The sequence below is a fragment of the Cricetulus griseus genome (genome assembly GCF_003668045.3).
Source record: "Cricetulus griseus strain 17A/GY chromosome 1 unlocalized genomic scaffold, alternate assembly CriGri-PICRH-1.0 chr1_0, whole genome shotgun sequence".
Classification (NCBI taxonomy): Eukaryota; Metazoa; Chordata; class Mammalia; order Rodentia; family Cricetidae; genus Cricetulus; species Cricetulus griseus.
In genome coordinates, this window is record NW_023276806.1 from 197,724,141 (window position 1) to 197,741,390 (window position 17,250).

At 42.4% G+C, this 17,250-nt stretch overlaps 1 protein-coding gene across 6 annotated transcripts in view; it reads right to left on the minus strand.

Annotated features, from left to right (window-relative positions):
• The window catches only part of Nrf1 (nuclear respiratory factor 1), a 109,177-nt gene that overhangs the window by 38,958 nt on the left and 52,969 nt on the right, over positions 1-17,250 (minus strand). For all 6 annotated transcript variants that reach the window (XM_027391390.2, XM_027391389.2, XM_027391388.2 and 3 more), the window contains 3 exons: positions 16,523-16,637; positions 12,738-12,864; positions 7,884-8,024 (listed from right to left, as the gene is read on the minus strand). In XM_027391390.2, coding sequence (XP_027247191.1) covers positions 7,884-8,024; positions 12,738-12,864; positions 16,523-16,637 — 383 coding nt within the window. The remainder of the gene's footprint in view (positions 1-7,883; positions 8,025-12,737; positions 12,865-16,522; positions 16,638-17,250) is intronic.

Sequence of the window (17,250 nt, forward strand, 5' to 3'; positions counted from 1 at the left end):
TGCCATGGCACTGGTATTGAGATCAGAGGACAACTTTTTTTGTTTGTTTGTTTTGTTTTTCGAGACAGGGTTTGTCTGTGGCTTTGGAAGCTGTCCTGGAACTAGCTCTTATAGACCAGGCTGGCCTCAAACTCACAGAGATCCACATGCCTCTGCCTCTGCCTCCCAAGTGCTGGGATTAAAGGCATGTGCCGCCACCGCCCGGCTCAGAGAACAACTTTTAAGAGTCAGTTTTCATCTTCTACCATGTGGGTCTTAAGTATTGAATTTTGGTTGTATTAGGCTTAGAAGCAAGTGCCTTTACCTGCTGAACTAATTTGTTGGCCTACACCATATATTTTTGTTATTTCTTAATTCTAATCTGCCTTCCTACACACACACACACACACACACACACGTCTGGCGATTTGAACTTAGTCCTCATAATACTTGTGTGACAAGCCCTTTGCACACTCCCAGCCAGGTGGAGGCTATAGAGGAAGATGTCTTCCTGTCTTCCTTCCTTCCACATCCCCCACCCCGACTCCATCTCTCTCTTCTTGGTGGCACTGAAGATTGAGCCTAGGGTCTGGTGTGTGCTAGGTAAGCACTTCACTACTGAGCTATGTCCCATCCCTTCTGCCTGATACTTTATAAAGCATGGCGTGGCATGGCATGTCACACATTCATCTCTGAAAACCTCAGATAGTAAGAAAGGCTACTGAGGGCGGCGGCATAGACATGCAAACCAAGCATTTGAAAGTCAGAGACAGGAGGACCAGAAGCTCAAAGCCAGGCTGCCTGAGTTACATGATACCCCACCCACAGAAAAGGAAGCCTGCTTTGAATGGAGAGGCAGTTTGGAACTTCTGTTTATAACAGTGGATAATTCAAAATCAGAGGATTTAAAACTACAGCTGTTTGAGTTCCATCCACAAAGATGCAGACTAACTGGCCTGCAGTGTGAACCATTCACTGAAGCTCTAAATTCCCCAGGTGAGTTAGTGTGAAGCCAACCTTGAAGACCACCAAACTTAAATACATTTTAATCCAGCTCCCCCTTTCTCTGCTTCAAATAACCCTAATGTACACAATTTGGGGACATTTAGTGCACTCACTATGTATGATCATTAACACTATTTCCAGAATTTTGTTTCACTATCATCCCGAACAGAAACTCTGTTAAAACTTTAACTCCATTTGGATTCCCCCAGTCTACTTTTTATCTCTATGGCTTTACCTACTGGAGAATATCTCATTTTTGTCAGGTTGTATGCTCCTTCCCTTTATTTCACTTAGCATTAATGTTTCTACTCTTTGTGTAGGAAAGACCAAACAAACCCACGCTTCCTCAAAGTAAGAACTTTAAAAAAACCCAGACTGACAGTAGACTGAATGTTTTCTAAGGAAAATGAATCAAACTTTGTGACTAACTCCTAAGGAAGCAACTGTCGTGTGGACTATTTCGGAAGCTTTTCTTGAAACTAGTGGATTACTACCCAGTTGCATCATCACTCCCAGGGACTACTAATGCAACAAAGATGGCCCCAGTGAGAATAAAAGGAAGACAGCAAGTTCAAGGGGGCATGAGAAGAGCCAAGGGAAAGAGAAGTAGAATGAACCAATGACATTGGGCAGGCTTTTCAGAGATGATTGTTCTATAATTCCTTCCATAATACAATCTTTCCCTGTATCTTTTCAAATACAGCTCTCCCAAAAATGTACAACCTCTCTAGAATAGGAGAGTCCTTTCTCACTGGTCTGTGGCATAGATAACTAACTGGCTGACTGTCTCCCTCTCCTCTCCCCTAACCCATCACAGAGCCCTAGTTAGAGTTTGGAACTCACTCTGTAGACCAGGCTGTGCTCAAACTCAGAGATCCACTTCCCCCTGCCTCCCAAGTGCTGGGATTAAAGGATGTAACACCCTGCCACCACCCGCCACACACTGTTTTAAGTGCTAAAACCTCTCAGGGAACAATGTACTTCTCAGGCTCCAAGAGCACCTGAGAACTAGCAGCACTGGCTGGCATCACCTGGAAGCTGGACCTCAGACCTCACTCCGAACTGCTGATCACAGCAGCATCTGAAAATGCCCACACAGTGGTATCTGAGCACAGATGAAGCCGGCTCTCTAGACCCTGGTCTGTCATCTACAACAATCTACTAATGTGACATTCCAAGTTTCTGAAAAACAAGGCATTCGAAGTAGTAAATACCCCATATCCAGGAGGCTGAGGCAGAATTGCTTGAACTAAAAAAATTCAAGATGTTCTGGGTATGGTGGCACACACCTTTAATTCTAGCACCTGGGAGGCAGAGGCAGGTCTATGAGTTTGAGGCCACCCTGATCTACATAGTGAGTTCTAGGATAGCCTGAGTTACATAGTGAGATCATGCATCGAAAAAAAAAGTTCAAGACTACTTTTGGCAATAACCTAATCCACACCCCCAAATGGATTATTCTGCTAAGCCTTATTTCAACCTTCTCTTTTATTGTATGTTGGTCTTTCATGACAAGCTCTCATATTGCTCAGGATGTCCTCAAATTTGCTGTGCAGCTATGGCTAGCCTTGAACTTGAACTTCTGGTCCTCCTGCCTTCACCTCCTAAGTACTGAGGTTACAGATGTGTACCACCATACTCTCCAAGAATTAAATATTCAAAATGAAGCAAAAGAGGCAAGAAAAACCCAAAGGACAACAATGGCAAAGTTTGGCCAAAGTGCTGCTTTCTAAATACAGGGCAGTCAGTTCTGGAATGAAGTTCAACTACTTGCTCTGTAACTCCATGTACCTACATACACAGGTAATTTCCAGTGTTCAAAATGAAAAGAGCAGGGAACTAAGGAGAACTAAGGTTCAGCAGTTAAGAATGCTTACTGCTCGAAGGAAAAAAAAAGCCCACAAAAGCCGGGCGTTTAATCTCAGCACTCAGGTGGCAGAGGCAGGTGGATCTCTGTGAGTTTGAGACCAGCCTGGTCTACAAGAGCTAATTCCAGGACAGCCTCCAAAACCACAGAGAAACCCTGTCTCGAAGAAAGAAAGAAAGAAAAAAAAATGCTTACTGCTATTGCAGAGGACTGTGGTGTAGCAGATGCTGTCTTCTGGTATCTGCACACATATATACATTCTCTCTCTCTCTCTCTCTCTCTCTCTCTCTCTCTCTCTCTCTCTCTCTCCCACACACACACACACACACACACACACACTCATAATTAAAATCAAAGTCAACTGTACCTAGGTGTGGTGGCACACGCCTTTAATTCCAGCATAGAAAAGGCAAAGGATCTCTGTCAGTTTAAGGCCAGTCTGACTGACATGGCAAATTCCAGGCAAGCCAGGTTTATACAGTAAGACCCTCTCTGAAAACAAAGCTTTTGGGAAGAAATAAAAACAGTGAAGCCTCAGCCCCTTAAAATTAAGTATAAAAAAGAAATGCAAGTTTATAAAAGCTAACAGTAATAGTAACATTGTGATATGGTTTAATTTTCAAAGCACTTTTCTCCACAATACCTAATTTTTACTTCCTCCAACTTAATGGGGCAGGAAGGCTCATAAAAGTGAGGCCCAGAATTAATATGTAGTAGTGCTCGGACTAGAAATTAGATCTTAGCATTCTCATAAAAATAGGTTTAACTATTTAATTTACAGAGAATCAATAAAGCTGACATTAGACTAGTGTCAGGCACGAATCTCCTTGAATGATTCAGAACACATTTTGGGTCTGCAGGCAAAATCACACGTCTAAGGCAGCCCCATCACAGGAACACTAGTCACCTCCACATCATCCAATGCAGTTAAGATGGGTGACAGAAATGTCTACCTGTAGGACAGCCCAGTTTCCCAGGACTTGATCACTTTAAGGAAGTGATAAGTTACACTCAGAGTCTGAAATCTAGAATTAACACTCATCCTTGATTTTTTTATGGCTACAGTTATATCTGAATTCTGCTTTCTTGACTATAAAGTAGTTCTCTCCCCCGGTCCCACTCCCACAGAACAAATGAGGTGCCCCTGTACTGAATAATTTAATAGTGTGGTCTCTAACACTTGGTAGCTCTACAGAAATCCAAGGTGAGGGCTGGAGAGATGGCTCAGCGGTTAAGAGCACTGACTGTTCTTTCAGAGGTCCTGAGTTCAATTCCCAGCAACCACATGGTGGCTCACAACCACTTTGAATGATATCTGGTGGCCTCTGCTGGCATGTAGGCACAAGACTGTATACATAATAAATAAATAAAACTTAAAAAGAAAGAAAGAAAGAAATCCAAGGTGACATTTTTGTCGAAACATAAAGAAGAAAAGTGACCTTTAGTCAAAACAGAGCAGAAACATTATCAAACTGGTACCCTAAAAAAATTCAAACTTAGGTGGGTGGTGGTGGAGCACGCCTTTGATCCCAGCACTTGGGAGGCAGTGGCAGGTGGATCTCTGTGAGTTCGAGGTCAGCCTGGTCTATAGAGCAAGTTCCATGACAGGCTCCAAAGCTACACAGAGAAACCCTGTCTCTAAAAACCAAACAAACAAAAAAACCCCAAAACAAAAACAACAAAACTCCATAAAGAGAAAACCTACACAAAATAACCCATTCTTACCTACAAAGAAAATGAAAACCATCCATGATGTCATCATGCTAGTAATCACTTAATATTTCCATGTACATTCTTACACACATTAGTGTGAACACCTGGGCATGTTTTGTGTACACATTTTAGAAAATAGGGTCACCAACTCTACTTTGTGTTCTCTTTTTTAACTCTTTGAGTTAAAAAAACAAAAAAACAAAAAACTAGCCTTTGAAAAGAAATGAAAACAAAACAAAACAAAAAACCATTAAGCCCTAACCTCCTAAAATTAAGTACATAAGAAATGCAATTTTACAAGCTGCTTGGTATGTATCAGAGGTACTATTCTACTCCAAATAGAGAGCATTCCTTTCTGTGTCTAACAGGTCACTGAATAGTAAATAACCTTGTCATCTTTGGGCCATGGTATGCCTCCTCCAATCTAAGTAGCTGGCAATCCCATTATAATTTAATCACTAGTTACATTATATAGTCTCAAATTTTCCTACTGTAAACAACGAAGTCACAGTGAACAATCACTGCAGCTTTACTAGAGAGCAAACCACACACCTTTTAAATATTATTTAATCTTATTTTTAATCATGTGCACACATCTGTGTGCATGTATATACATGTGAGAGCAAGTACCTACAGGCTGTCAGGTCTCCTGGTGCTGGAATTATAGGCAGTTCTGAGCCACCCAACATGGTGCTGAGAACCAAATTCAGATTAGACGCTGAGCCATCTTTCCAATCCTGGACATGCACACTTTAAACTCTGCACCACTGACCTGCCTAGGAAGTATGCCAATTTACATTCTCAGGAGCACTGTGTACAAGTGCTTTTTTCCCATGCCCCTTGTCTATTCAGGCTTGGTTTGAAATTAAACACTCTTTTACTACTATTAAAAGTGGAGGGCTTTAGAATCATTTAAAATTGAGAGGTATTAGGTTCAGCTAAAGATGAAAGTATATGAGGAAAGCAAAACAAAAAAAGCTAGAGGAAGAAAATACCAGCTTCCCAATACTTTCTGTACACTCAGAGACTTCCATTCAATTAGTTTGGTCTTTTATCACCCTACTTATTCCTCCTCACAATGTAGTTTTTAAATATTTATTTATTCTGGGGGCAAGGCAACAGAGCACATGAGAAGATCAGAGGACAACTTTGGGGGCCAGTTCTTTCCTTCCAAAATGTGGATTCAGGTCATCAGGCTTGGTGGCAAGTACCTTTAACCCCCTCACTGGGCTCCTTTAAAATGCTGAGGCATAAGCCAGGCGTTGGTGGCACACACCTTTAATCCCAGCACTCGGGAGGCAGAAGCAGGCGGATCTCTGTGAGTTTGAGGCCAGCCTGGTCTACAGAGCGAGTGCCAGGATAGGCTTCAAAGCTACACAGAGAAACCCCCGTCTTGAAAAACCAAAGAAAGAAAGAAAGAAAGAAAGAAAGAAAGAAAGAAAGAAAGAAAGAAAGAAAGAAAGGTTGAGGCATTAAAGCCCCTGTTAGGTTTTGTTTCCAATCATCACCTGCAGAGAGGAGGAAAGGGGGAGTGTGTGGCTGTGGATATGAATGCTCACGACAACATGTCTGTGTCTAGCTGGTGATCAAGTATCAGCTTTCCTCGGATCTGTCACTGTGTCATGATCTAGTTACCAAGTGTGTGGTATAGAATGGAGCACACTGAGGTTGCGATGTTTTGCTTTCCAAACAGTAGCTGTCTGCTCTAAATGCTCTTCATGAAAAGCAGCAATTTAGGCATGTTTATCATCATCAAAACCTTGGACTATTTCAACTCACACATCGAACATGACAGTGAGGGAGAAAAACTCATCCCAGAAGAGGATTCTATGTTAGTATTACCCTACACCAGAGGATCAATCAGCTGGTTTTACACGAGTTTCATGGCTGAGAGACAGATTCTTTTTTGTTTGTTTGTTTTTTTATTTTTTTGGTTTTTTGAGACAGGGTTTCTCTGTGTAGCTTTGGAGCCTATCCTGGCACTCGCTCTGGAGACCAGGCTGGCCTTGAACTCAAAGAGATGCCTCTGCCTGTGCCTCTGCCTCTGGAGTGCTAGGATTAAAGGTGTGCACCACCAATGCCCAGTGACAGACAGATTCTTAAAGGTATCCTTGCAAAATAGAACTAACAACAGAATATAACACTATGAAAGGACAAGAATATGCCTTTCTTTCTGAACCATTACTGAAATACCCTCCATGTCCACAGAAAGGTTTGCACTCCAATAATCAAAAGGTCACAGTTTAAGTTTAATACTATTTTGTTTAGAGAGGGTCTAAACAGGCTAGCCTTGAATTCTCCTGCATCTGTTCTCAGGTTCTGGGATCACAGCCCATGTGATGCCACACTCCACTCTAGCTTTGCATTTATAAGATGCAATGTGATTTCTCATCAAGTTGCAGGTTCAGACCTATTCAGGAAACCAGCTGGCCATGATTTACTGAATTCAGTTTTGTTCCAATATTTGTGGGTTATTTACTAAACAAGTACTATTGTTTAGATGGCATGCAATTTTGAGTGCTAGGCACCAGCAATAACTCAACAGCAATAATAAAAAAATAAAAGTTATCGCTCTAAAATTCTACATGGATGCTGGGCAGTGGTGAACACCTTTAATCCCAGCACTGGGGAGTTAGAGGCAGGTGAGTCTCTGAGAGTCGGAGGTCAGCCTGGTCTCCAGAGAGAGTTCCAGGACAGCCTCCAAAGCCACAGAGAAACCCTGTCTCAAAAAAACAAAACAAAATCTACATGAAGAAACAGACCAAACCCAAAAGTTAGTAAAGTAGCCAGGCATGGTGGCACATGCCATTAGTTACAGCACTCAGGAGGCTGAGACAGCTGCTCTGACTTTGAGGTGAATAAACCTGGTTTACGTAGCAAGTTCCATCCAGTTCAGCCAAGGCTATATAGAGAAATCCTGTCTTAAAAACCTGTTGGGAGAGTGGAAGAGCAACCCAGCCTGCTAAACTCGCCTCTCTTGACTGTAATGCCTAAAACGTTTGAGAGTTTCCAGGTCAAACCAACCCAAACAGAAAGTTTTGTTCCTTAGCATAGAGACCCCAGAGAGGGTGGTCGGCAGAGAGGCGGGGCGTGTCATGTATGTGCTCTGTCAGGGTGGTCAGCAGAGAGGCGGGACGTGTCATGTATGTGCTCAGTCAGGCTCCCCCTGGGACTCTTGTCTTCTCCAAGGCTGCCACACATTCTAGTCTGTGTCTTGTGCTCTGTCACACCACTGAAGACAATGCTAGAAAGTGAGGAGAGGCCCGCCCACACCGGTATCTCTTGTCTTTGCATCTCCGCCTTCCTTCCCGCCCAGTACCTGGGTCATTTTGTCCACAGAGACGGGAATCCCATCGATAGTGAGAGGCGGCAGTTCGGAATTAACCTCCTGTGGCGCAGGGGCGTGCTCTGCCAGAGCAGACTCCAGGTCTTCCAGGATCATGCTCTTGTACTTTCGCACCTGCAGGGAATTAAGGGCAGAAATAAACAAGATGCTCAACAGCTAGGGAGGGTTGGTGCCAAGCAACAACAAAGTAGGTTGGGCTGGTGTCCCTTAGCCACTGCAAAGCCCCAAGAACAAACACTCCTGCAAGTAGAAGGTGAAAATACCCGCTGGCCCCAAAGACACCATTGAACAGAGTCAAATGATAAGATGATGAAATTTCAGGTAACAACAATAGGAAGGAGTCAGTGGGAAAGCTCTATAGGAATACTAGTGTTTCTCAGTTAAGACTCATGTTTTCTCAATCCACAGAGATCTGTCACCTGTTCCAGACATAATATAAATAACATTCTGCCTTTACCAGGCCAGTTGTGTTCTAGATCACATCTAATGCGACAGTTAACTGTCAAAATAATTTTCCAGATCTAAGGACTTATGTATCTAATGTATTTGAAACTATTGTTTTTTTTGTTGTTGTTGTTTTTGTTTTTTTGTTTTTGGAGAAAGCCAGGCACCACATGGACAGGAGATCCAAGTGCTTTAGAGTCTGGACTGAAAAGAATCAGACAAAGCAAGAGATGAATAATATATCTGAGTGCCAAAAGTACCATTACTAGGAAGGGCTGAGGCCAGGAAGCCCCACTGGTCAGCCCCTCCTCCCTTTAGGTAATCCCCAGAGACAGAGGTGAACTTCAAAGCCATGGTGTCAATGTTGTTCCCTGACTTGTTCTTCACCAGTGCAGTGAAAGGCATCCCAAGACAGCAGGCCCTGGGCGGCAGGCTTCTGTCATGAGCAAGAGGCGGAGGTGCATACTGGAGCCGCCTGCAACCACCAGTAACGGGCTTATTCATTTAGAAGAAAACACAGGGGAATGAGGACATCTCTGGGGAAAATAAAGTCATGGAAGTATGGAAATGTAACTAGATGGGACAGGAAATTAACTTGTTTTCAGGACTTAAGGCATTCTCTTGGGGCAGGGTGGGGGGCACAAGACAGGGAGGGGGGCCAAAATGAATTTTGTCAAGAAGCACCAACAGTGTTTTCGTTCAATGAACTCACTTCCTTACTGATACCTCACGGTGAGGCTCACAAGAGAAAGACCCCAATCTCTACACCACACACCTGAACAATAAAACCAGACCAAGTTCTAAAGCGACAGAATCCTCCAAATAGGAGGGTCAAGGGATGAAAGAAAAATGGTACAAACACTAGACTCACTATAACTTGACTAATTCAGTTTTACACTAACACAAAAAAGTCTCAAATATTATCACCAGTATGTTTATTATATCATAAGCACTGGTACTATCAAGGCATTATGGAGGCTTTTAATTTTTTGAGTTTTTATGCTTTTAATCCACAAGGTGTATCAAGCTGAATTCATGCACGCAGGCCTATAGGAAGAATAAAAATGGTGTAAGAATACTTTGTTGTGATGGTAATACCTAGCATTCAAAGATGGATTATCACTATTACAGTAGTCCGCATCAAATAATTTCAACTTTTCTGGCTGTCCTGGAACTTGCTCTGTAGATCAGGCTGTCCATGAACTCACACAGATCCACTTGCCTCTGCCTTCCAAGTGCTGGGATAACTTGGGGATAACAGTGGGATGTGCCACCACTGTCTGGCTAATTTCGTTATTTTTATGGATTAGGAAAAGTCCTATTATGGTATTTTGCTAAATTAACTATGCTGGGAGAGTATATTTTAGAGTAATTTCGAGAGAGCAATTCCAGGTGATCACAGCACTCCATCTAAACTTGCTTAGTACGGTGGATTTCCCAGAACATAAAGTCAGTGTTTCGATTCTATCTAACCTCTCGGTTCTGAGACGCCTTCCCCACCTCCTACCCACAAACCTCATTTCCAGTCCCCTAAAATCTCAGGGCGTCTAAAACTGCAGGCCAGGCTCCTCACTAGTTTTTGCTTCTAGCAAAACTTTTCTTTTCTACTTCTGGGCCTTCAATTATGCTTCTTATCCAAATATTGTCTATTTTTCAAAGTACAAACCCAATTTCCACAAAATCTCTGAAAAACCGTCTCAAGTTCCTGTCTTAATTATCTTCCTGCTTTAAATTCCTGGTCTCAAATAATCACGAGTCACACTATTGTTCCCACAGTGCATTGTGCACAACAAATACCTGACACTACTAAGCACCGTCTTTTTTTTTAGCATGTATCATGAAATACTTGAAGTATTCACACGCAGAAGTACATTACCAAATGTTTTCATGAATACCAGGGATAGGAGGTTAGGTTTAGATGCCACTGAGACTAAAAATAGATTGTCATCTGGAGCTTATAACTGAGAGCTGCCCGAGCATGGCACAGCCCTCATACTCGTGACTCTGTGACTGGCTAGGAGCCATGCTTCAGCTGTGGCTAGTGAAGTTAGGCTGGCTTCATCCAGCTCTCTTTCCAGCCCCCATAATCAGCTCCTCCACCAACCATGGACTCCTAGGTTTGTTTGTTTTACAAGATTTTGTATTTATTTTCTCCTGCTCTCTATATGCATGTGCTACGGCACTGTGTGTGAAGATGAGAGGTCAATGTGTAGAATGGATTTTCTCCCTCCGGGACATGGATTCCAGGTACTGAACTCAAGTCATTGGGCTTGTCATCAAGAGCCTTCATCTGCTGAGACGGATCACCAGCCCATTATATACTTTGCATATGTAAGTGTGGTTCCATATGCACGGAGGTCGGAGGTCGGAGGTCGGAGGTCAGGAGAGCCTCAGGCGTTAGTCTTCATGGCCTGGAGCTTCAGAGGATTCTCCTGTCTCAGTCTTCTATCTCTCTGCAGGATTACAGATGCAGGCTACCACACCCAGTTTTAGTTCTGAGGATTCAAACTTGGGCCCTCAGGCTTGCATGGTAAGGTGGTTTATCAAAGGAGACATCACCCTAGCTCCACAGTTACTACTTTTAAAACATTTGCCTACATTTTATATAAAGGAAACCATTTTTTAAAACCTATGGTGGCGCACACCTTTAATCCCAGCACTCGGGAGGCAGAAGCAGGTGAATCTCTGTGAGTTCAAAGCCAGCCTGGTCTCCAGGACAGCCTCCAAAGCTACACAGAGAAACCCTGTCTTGAAAAACAAAACAAAACAAACAAACAAACAAACAACAAACAAAAACCCAAAAAAACCTGTATAAACAAATGAACAACACAGTCCACTTACCTATCAGGAATAAAAAGGAAATAAAGGTAGAAGGATGACTTCTAGGAAGCTGGTGGTAACTCCAGAGCTACCTCAGTCCTCTGTTGACTGTGAAGTGGCCAGCTGTATTCAAGCGGCCCAGCTGAATGCTCCAGGCCCCTGGTTCTGACTAAAGAGTTCTACCTTCAGAAGCCCCCAAGTGCTTGGGAAGTTTTCACTATGTTCCTCAAGAAAATATTTTAGGCTATTCCTATAGAGCTCTAGAAAGTCTATGGTTTGAACTAAGTCTCAGAGAATGGCCCTCAGAACACAGTAACCAGCTACTTCACCTCCATTACGCCCTAAGCTCAGCGTTTCTCATACAACATCCCCTTCATAGACAGTCAGATTTAACATTAGTCCCAGGGAGGAAGGCACTGCTATCCTTATTGTACACACAGGACATTGAGGGAAAAACTCTAGTGGAAAATATTTTCTTTCTGCTTTTTGTTTTTTTTCTTCTTTCTTTTTAAATTAGGGGTGTGGAAAGATGGCTCAGTGGTTAAGAATGCTTGCTGTTCTTCCAGACTACTCTGTTCAATCTTGTACAACCAACCTGTCACTCCAGTGCCAGGAAACTTCATGCCTTATCTGGTCTCCAAGAGCACACATACACATGAGGCATACACTTACAAGACACACACACACACACACACACACACACACACACACACACACACACACACCAAAAAACAACAATAACAACAAAAGCCCAAGGATAAAAATATACAGGCCAAGCTGCCTTCCCTGCTGGGAATAAAGGCATGTGTCACCATGCCCAGCTAAACCAACTTTTTTAAAAAAAAGGCAAAACATACTTTTTAAAAAAGATATACTAAAATATGTGACTAATAGTGTTTCCAGTTTGCCTTATAAAATTATTATCCTGGAATCATACAGTGTTTCGTTTCAGATATGAATAAAAAATTTCACATTTTTTTAAAAGTGGTGTCAAGGACAGCCTTGAACTCAATTTGAAGCCAAGGATGACCTTGAATACCTGATCCTCTTGCCTCCACACCTAAATGCTGAGATGACAAGCATGTACCATGTCACCTGGTATGATTCATAGGATGGAACCCAAGACTTCATGAATACCAGGCAAGGGCTCTACCAACTGTGTTACATACTCAGCCCTGTTCTGGTTTCATAACAAATAAAACTTTTGTTCTTTTCTTCACTGTCCCTGGTGGGGTACAGTACCTTGACTTAGGAACTAGAAACAGTAATAATCATCTTAAAAAATTATTATTCTATGTGCACAAGGCATGATACAACTTTGGCCAAGTATCAAGCTAGGTTCAAAAGAGCTCTACAATCTGTTCTATTCTTGACTGACATATGAACATAACCAATAAGGCATCTATCTGACTGTTGCCATGAGGCAGATCTTTTTGGTTTCAATCTGCATAAAGTAGTTTGAAAACCAGTTGCCACCTTCCATCCTGAGACAGACAGAAGAAAGAGGAATAAAAGGTGAAAATCTACACAAAGCAAAGGGAACAGAATTCAGATCTGACTTACCACGTTCTCCAAAGGTGCTGCTCCAAACACCTTAAAGACAGGGTTGGGTTTGGAGGGTGAAATACAGAGAACGATAGCTTGCTGTCCTACTCGAGTAGTATATTCATCTAATGTGGCTCGGAGTTTCCTGAACAGAATGAAAATAAAAGGTTATGGGATGATAAAAAATACTGTGATGGAGTCACAGACCAAACGTCCTATGATTTAAGACAATTCTGATGAAAATATGTTCTGAAATTTTAGAAAGGAAAGGACAGTGTGTTTTGGGATTCTGTCTGAGAAAGTGTGGACATGCTCTCTTAAGCCCATCACATAAGGATGTATTTGGGCTTATGCCTAGGACACAGACATGACAATGTTTAATACAGTAAGTTACAACTTTTTTGAGGCAGGGTCTCTTACATAGCTCTAGTTGTCCTAGAACTCGATATGAAGACCAGGTTGGCCTCAAACTCGGAGATCTGCCTGCCTCTGCCTTCCAAGTGCTGCAATCAAAGGCACAACACCAATTACTGCTATTGACAATTTTAAGTAGGACTACTGAGATGTCATTTACAGACTTACCTTGTTAGCGCTATGACAAAGGTTGCCCAAATGACCAATTTATTTTATTGATATAGTCAATATTCATTTCACACTGATACACTTTATCCAAAATAAATACTTTTAAAATGTTGTGGGCCAGTGTGATGGGCTTAGTGGTAAAGGTGCTAGCCTGTGAACCTAAATGCAGTCCTAAATGGCAGAAGGAAAGAACCATCAGCAAGTTATTCTTTGCCCTCTATACATGTACCACGGCCTGTGTGTACCTATATGCCACCACACACAAAATAAATAAATGTAAAGGAGTTAAAGTATTGTGACTTCAGATTTATTTATTTATTATTTGGGCCAGGATTATTAGCCCATGCTGGTCTTAAACTCCTGATAATCTACCTCCATCCTCCAGGGGCTAAGTCTGAAGGTAGGTATCACAATGCCTAGCTACAGCTTTATATTTTACTGTGATACAGACACACTGTCCTGGTTAGCTTCAACTGTCACATTGACACAGTCTCACTAAGGAACTTGTCCAGATTAGACTGGTCTATAGCATGTCTGTTAATGAGGGTTCTGGGCTGTGTTAGAAAGCTACTTAAAGTGTAAGCATACAAGTGGTGTGGTGGTGCACATTTTTAATTCCAGCACTTGGGAAATTGAGGCTGGCAGATCTTTGTGAATTCAAGGCCAACCTGGTTTACGTGGTGGTTCCCACATAGCAAAGAATAATAAAAACAAAACAAACACCAACAATATAAAACAAAGCCTGCAAGGGAGCAAGCATTCCTGGTTTCTACTTCCAGTTCCTGCTCTGACTTCCTCCCTGATGAACTGTGACCTGAAGTAATCACATAAGCCCTTTCTTCCCCTACATTGCTTTTGGTTAGAGTACTTTATCTCAGCTATAGAAAAGAAACTAGAACACAAACCCACAATGAGGAGGAAATGAGTTTCTGCAGTAGCCCCACTTACCTGTGGGGGTCTGCTCCAAACCAGATACCAGTGGATACCTGTGAGCTGAGATGGAATCAAACCCTTTGCACATTGTGTTTTTATCCTGAACATGCATACCAATAATAAAGTTTAATTACAAGCCAAGTACAGTAAATGATGAACAATAACTAATAGAAACAATTATAACAGAGGCCAAACAGATGGCTCAATGGTTAAGAGTACTTGGTGCTCTTGCAGAGGACCTGGGTTTGATTCCTAGTACATACTAACTCCAGATTCAAGAAACTCAAAGCCTCTGCCTCCTAAAGTGCACATAAACCCATGCAGGCACACAAATCCCTCCTCTGACCTCTGTGGACACCAGACACTTACATGGTGTACCTATACATGCAGGCAAACACTCACACACACAAAATAATTAAATTAAAATCTTAAAAATATTCAAATTGGCTGGGCATGGTATCACACATCTTTAATCCCAGAATTTGGGAGGCAGAGGCAGGTAGATCTCAGTGAGTTTCAGGACAGCCAGAGCAGCTACACAGAAAAACCCTGTCTCGAAAAACAAAAACAAAATAATATTCAAATTATAAAAATATAGTTAGTAAAATTACTTAAGACTTACTATTTAGTTTAGAACTTTCCGTTTAATATTTGTAGATTATGGTTGACCATCTGAATTAATTGCAATCACAGAAAGAAAACTCTGATACAGTGAGAATCTAGGGTAGGAGCAACAGATAAACAGAATACCACACTTTTCCTGAGTCACAGGGATCATCACAGGGGTTCTCCTGTGACTCAGGATCCTACATTTCATAATACCAAACAAAACATCAGGCAGTATTTCTTGAATGAATGGTTGATAGGCACTGCCTCCAATTATCTCTCCACTCTCCCTTAAAACAACATCTTGGTATGTAGCCCAGGCTACCTCAAAAACCATGGCCTGCCTACCTCAGTCTCTTGAGTGCAGGGATTATAGGTGTGAGCTAACCATGCCTTGAACCTGTGGCCATCCTCCAACCTCAGCCTCCCAAGTGCTGGGACTATAAGCATGAACTACCATACCAGTTTGCCAGCCTCCTGATGGAGCTGGGCTTTCTTCACTCCTCTAATCATTCCCGTCCTGCTCCCCCTGATTGCTTTTTAAAAATCACTATCTTGACTGGGTGTAGTGGCTCATGCATTTAATTCTGGCACTCAGGAAGCAGAGATAGGCAGATCTGAGTTCAAGGCCAGTCTGGTCTGCAGAGTGAGTTCCAGGACAGCCAGAAATACATATTGAGATCATGTCTCAAAAAATAAAATAAGAAATAAATAAATAAATAAATAAATAAATAAATAAATAAAATAAGGTAAATAATAAAACGACTACCTTGGTTCTCAGTACTCCCTCTGCCTGAAATGCTGTTCCCACAGACATAAACACAGCCACTCTTTCAGTCAGCTCCTCCCAGCTCTGTGCAAAAGTCACCTCATCAGAAGGATTTCCTCAGACCATTCTTAGGCTAGAGAAACAACTATGCTCTTTGCCCTCCTGACACATTTTCTCTATTCTCTTTTCTCCCCAGAACACTTAGTCTGATTTAAAATAGTGTGTTTGTTTTCTTCCTCCCTCTTTCAGAATATAAATTCTTTTTTCTTTTTTTCCTGAGATAGGGTTTCTCTGTGTAACAGCCTTAGCTGTTCTGGAACTAGCTGTGTAGACCAGGCTGGCCTCAAACTCACAGAAATGAATTCGCCTCTCCCTCCCAAGTGCTAGGATTAAAGGCATGTATCACTACCTCCTCCCTGGCTCAGAATATAAATTCTTTAAGGGACTTTGTTGCTCAGTGTTACACCCTCAAATGTTTAGAGTGCTGTCTGGCACACAGCAGGCACACACATTTCCTCTGGATGGATTAATGTGACAAGCATTTTCCTTCCTTCCTTCCTTCCTTCCCTCCTTCCCTCCCTCCCTCCCTCCCTCCCAGACAGGGTCTTCCACTATGTAGCTCTGGCTGACCTGGACTTCACTCTGTAGACCAAACTGGCCTTGAACTCACAGAGATCCACCTGCTTCTACCTCCCAAGTGTTGGAATTAAAGGTGTGCACCACCATAGCTGGTCAGTGTTATACATCATATTTTCTAGATTTTTATCAATTTAATTTTATGGGAATGATTCTAAGACTAAACCTTCCCTCAAACACTCCAACTCAGTGTCTTGAACCGAGTAAAAACTGTTCTAGCCCTTCCCACACACAAGGCATGTGAAGAATAGCAAGATGGGGTAAGGCAGGCCCTCACCGAAGCAAACGTGTCTGCTGTCTCTTCCGGATAGACGGATTAGACTCAAACACGTGAGGACGTTTCCGTTTCTTCCCCGTTGCCACAGCAGCAGCAGCAGCCATTCCCACTGGACCTGAAATAATAAGTATGCACTGAGATTAGGCAGAGGCCTACAAGGGTACAAGACAAAAAAACAGCACACTACCAGTGAAAACAGAATGTTTCTGATATTCTCAATGTTCTTCAATATTGTTTCTCATGAACCGTATGAGTTTATATCTTATGCAAATGTTGTATACCTTCCCGCCACACACCATCTTCAAACTTGTACAATGCTGTTGCTTTATTTTGCCAGCATGCCCACACTGATAGGACAGTGTTCACACAGGTACCAGGAAATACTGCAGCACTGTGAGAAAGGCATGTTTATACTGAAACAAGCTAAGGGCTTCACACACCACTTCTGCTCCATGGCCCTCCCTCCCACTGCTCCAAGACCCTGCCAAATTAAAGAACTGGGAGAACTTGGAGTGAACAGGCACACTCCCACCTACAAAGGGCCATCTGGAAGAACACCAGCTAAGCTGGAGACTGCCAAGGAATGAAGACAGCAGCCGTAAGTAAGGTCCAGGCGATGAAAGAATCCTGGCCCAGGAGATGAACACATCCTAACTCCAACAAGAAAAGGTTAACATAGGCTGGGCTAGTTGCCCTGAAACTAATGTATAAAGGTCTTAGGATTTGGG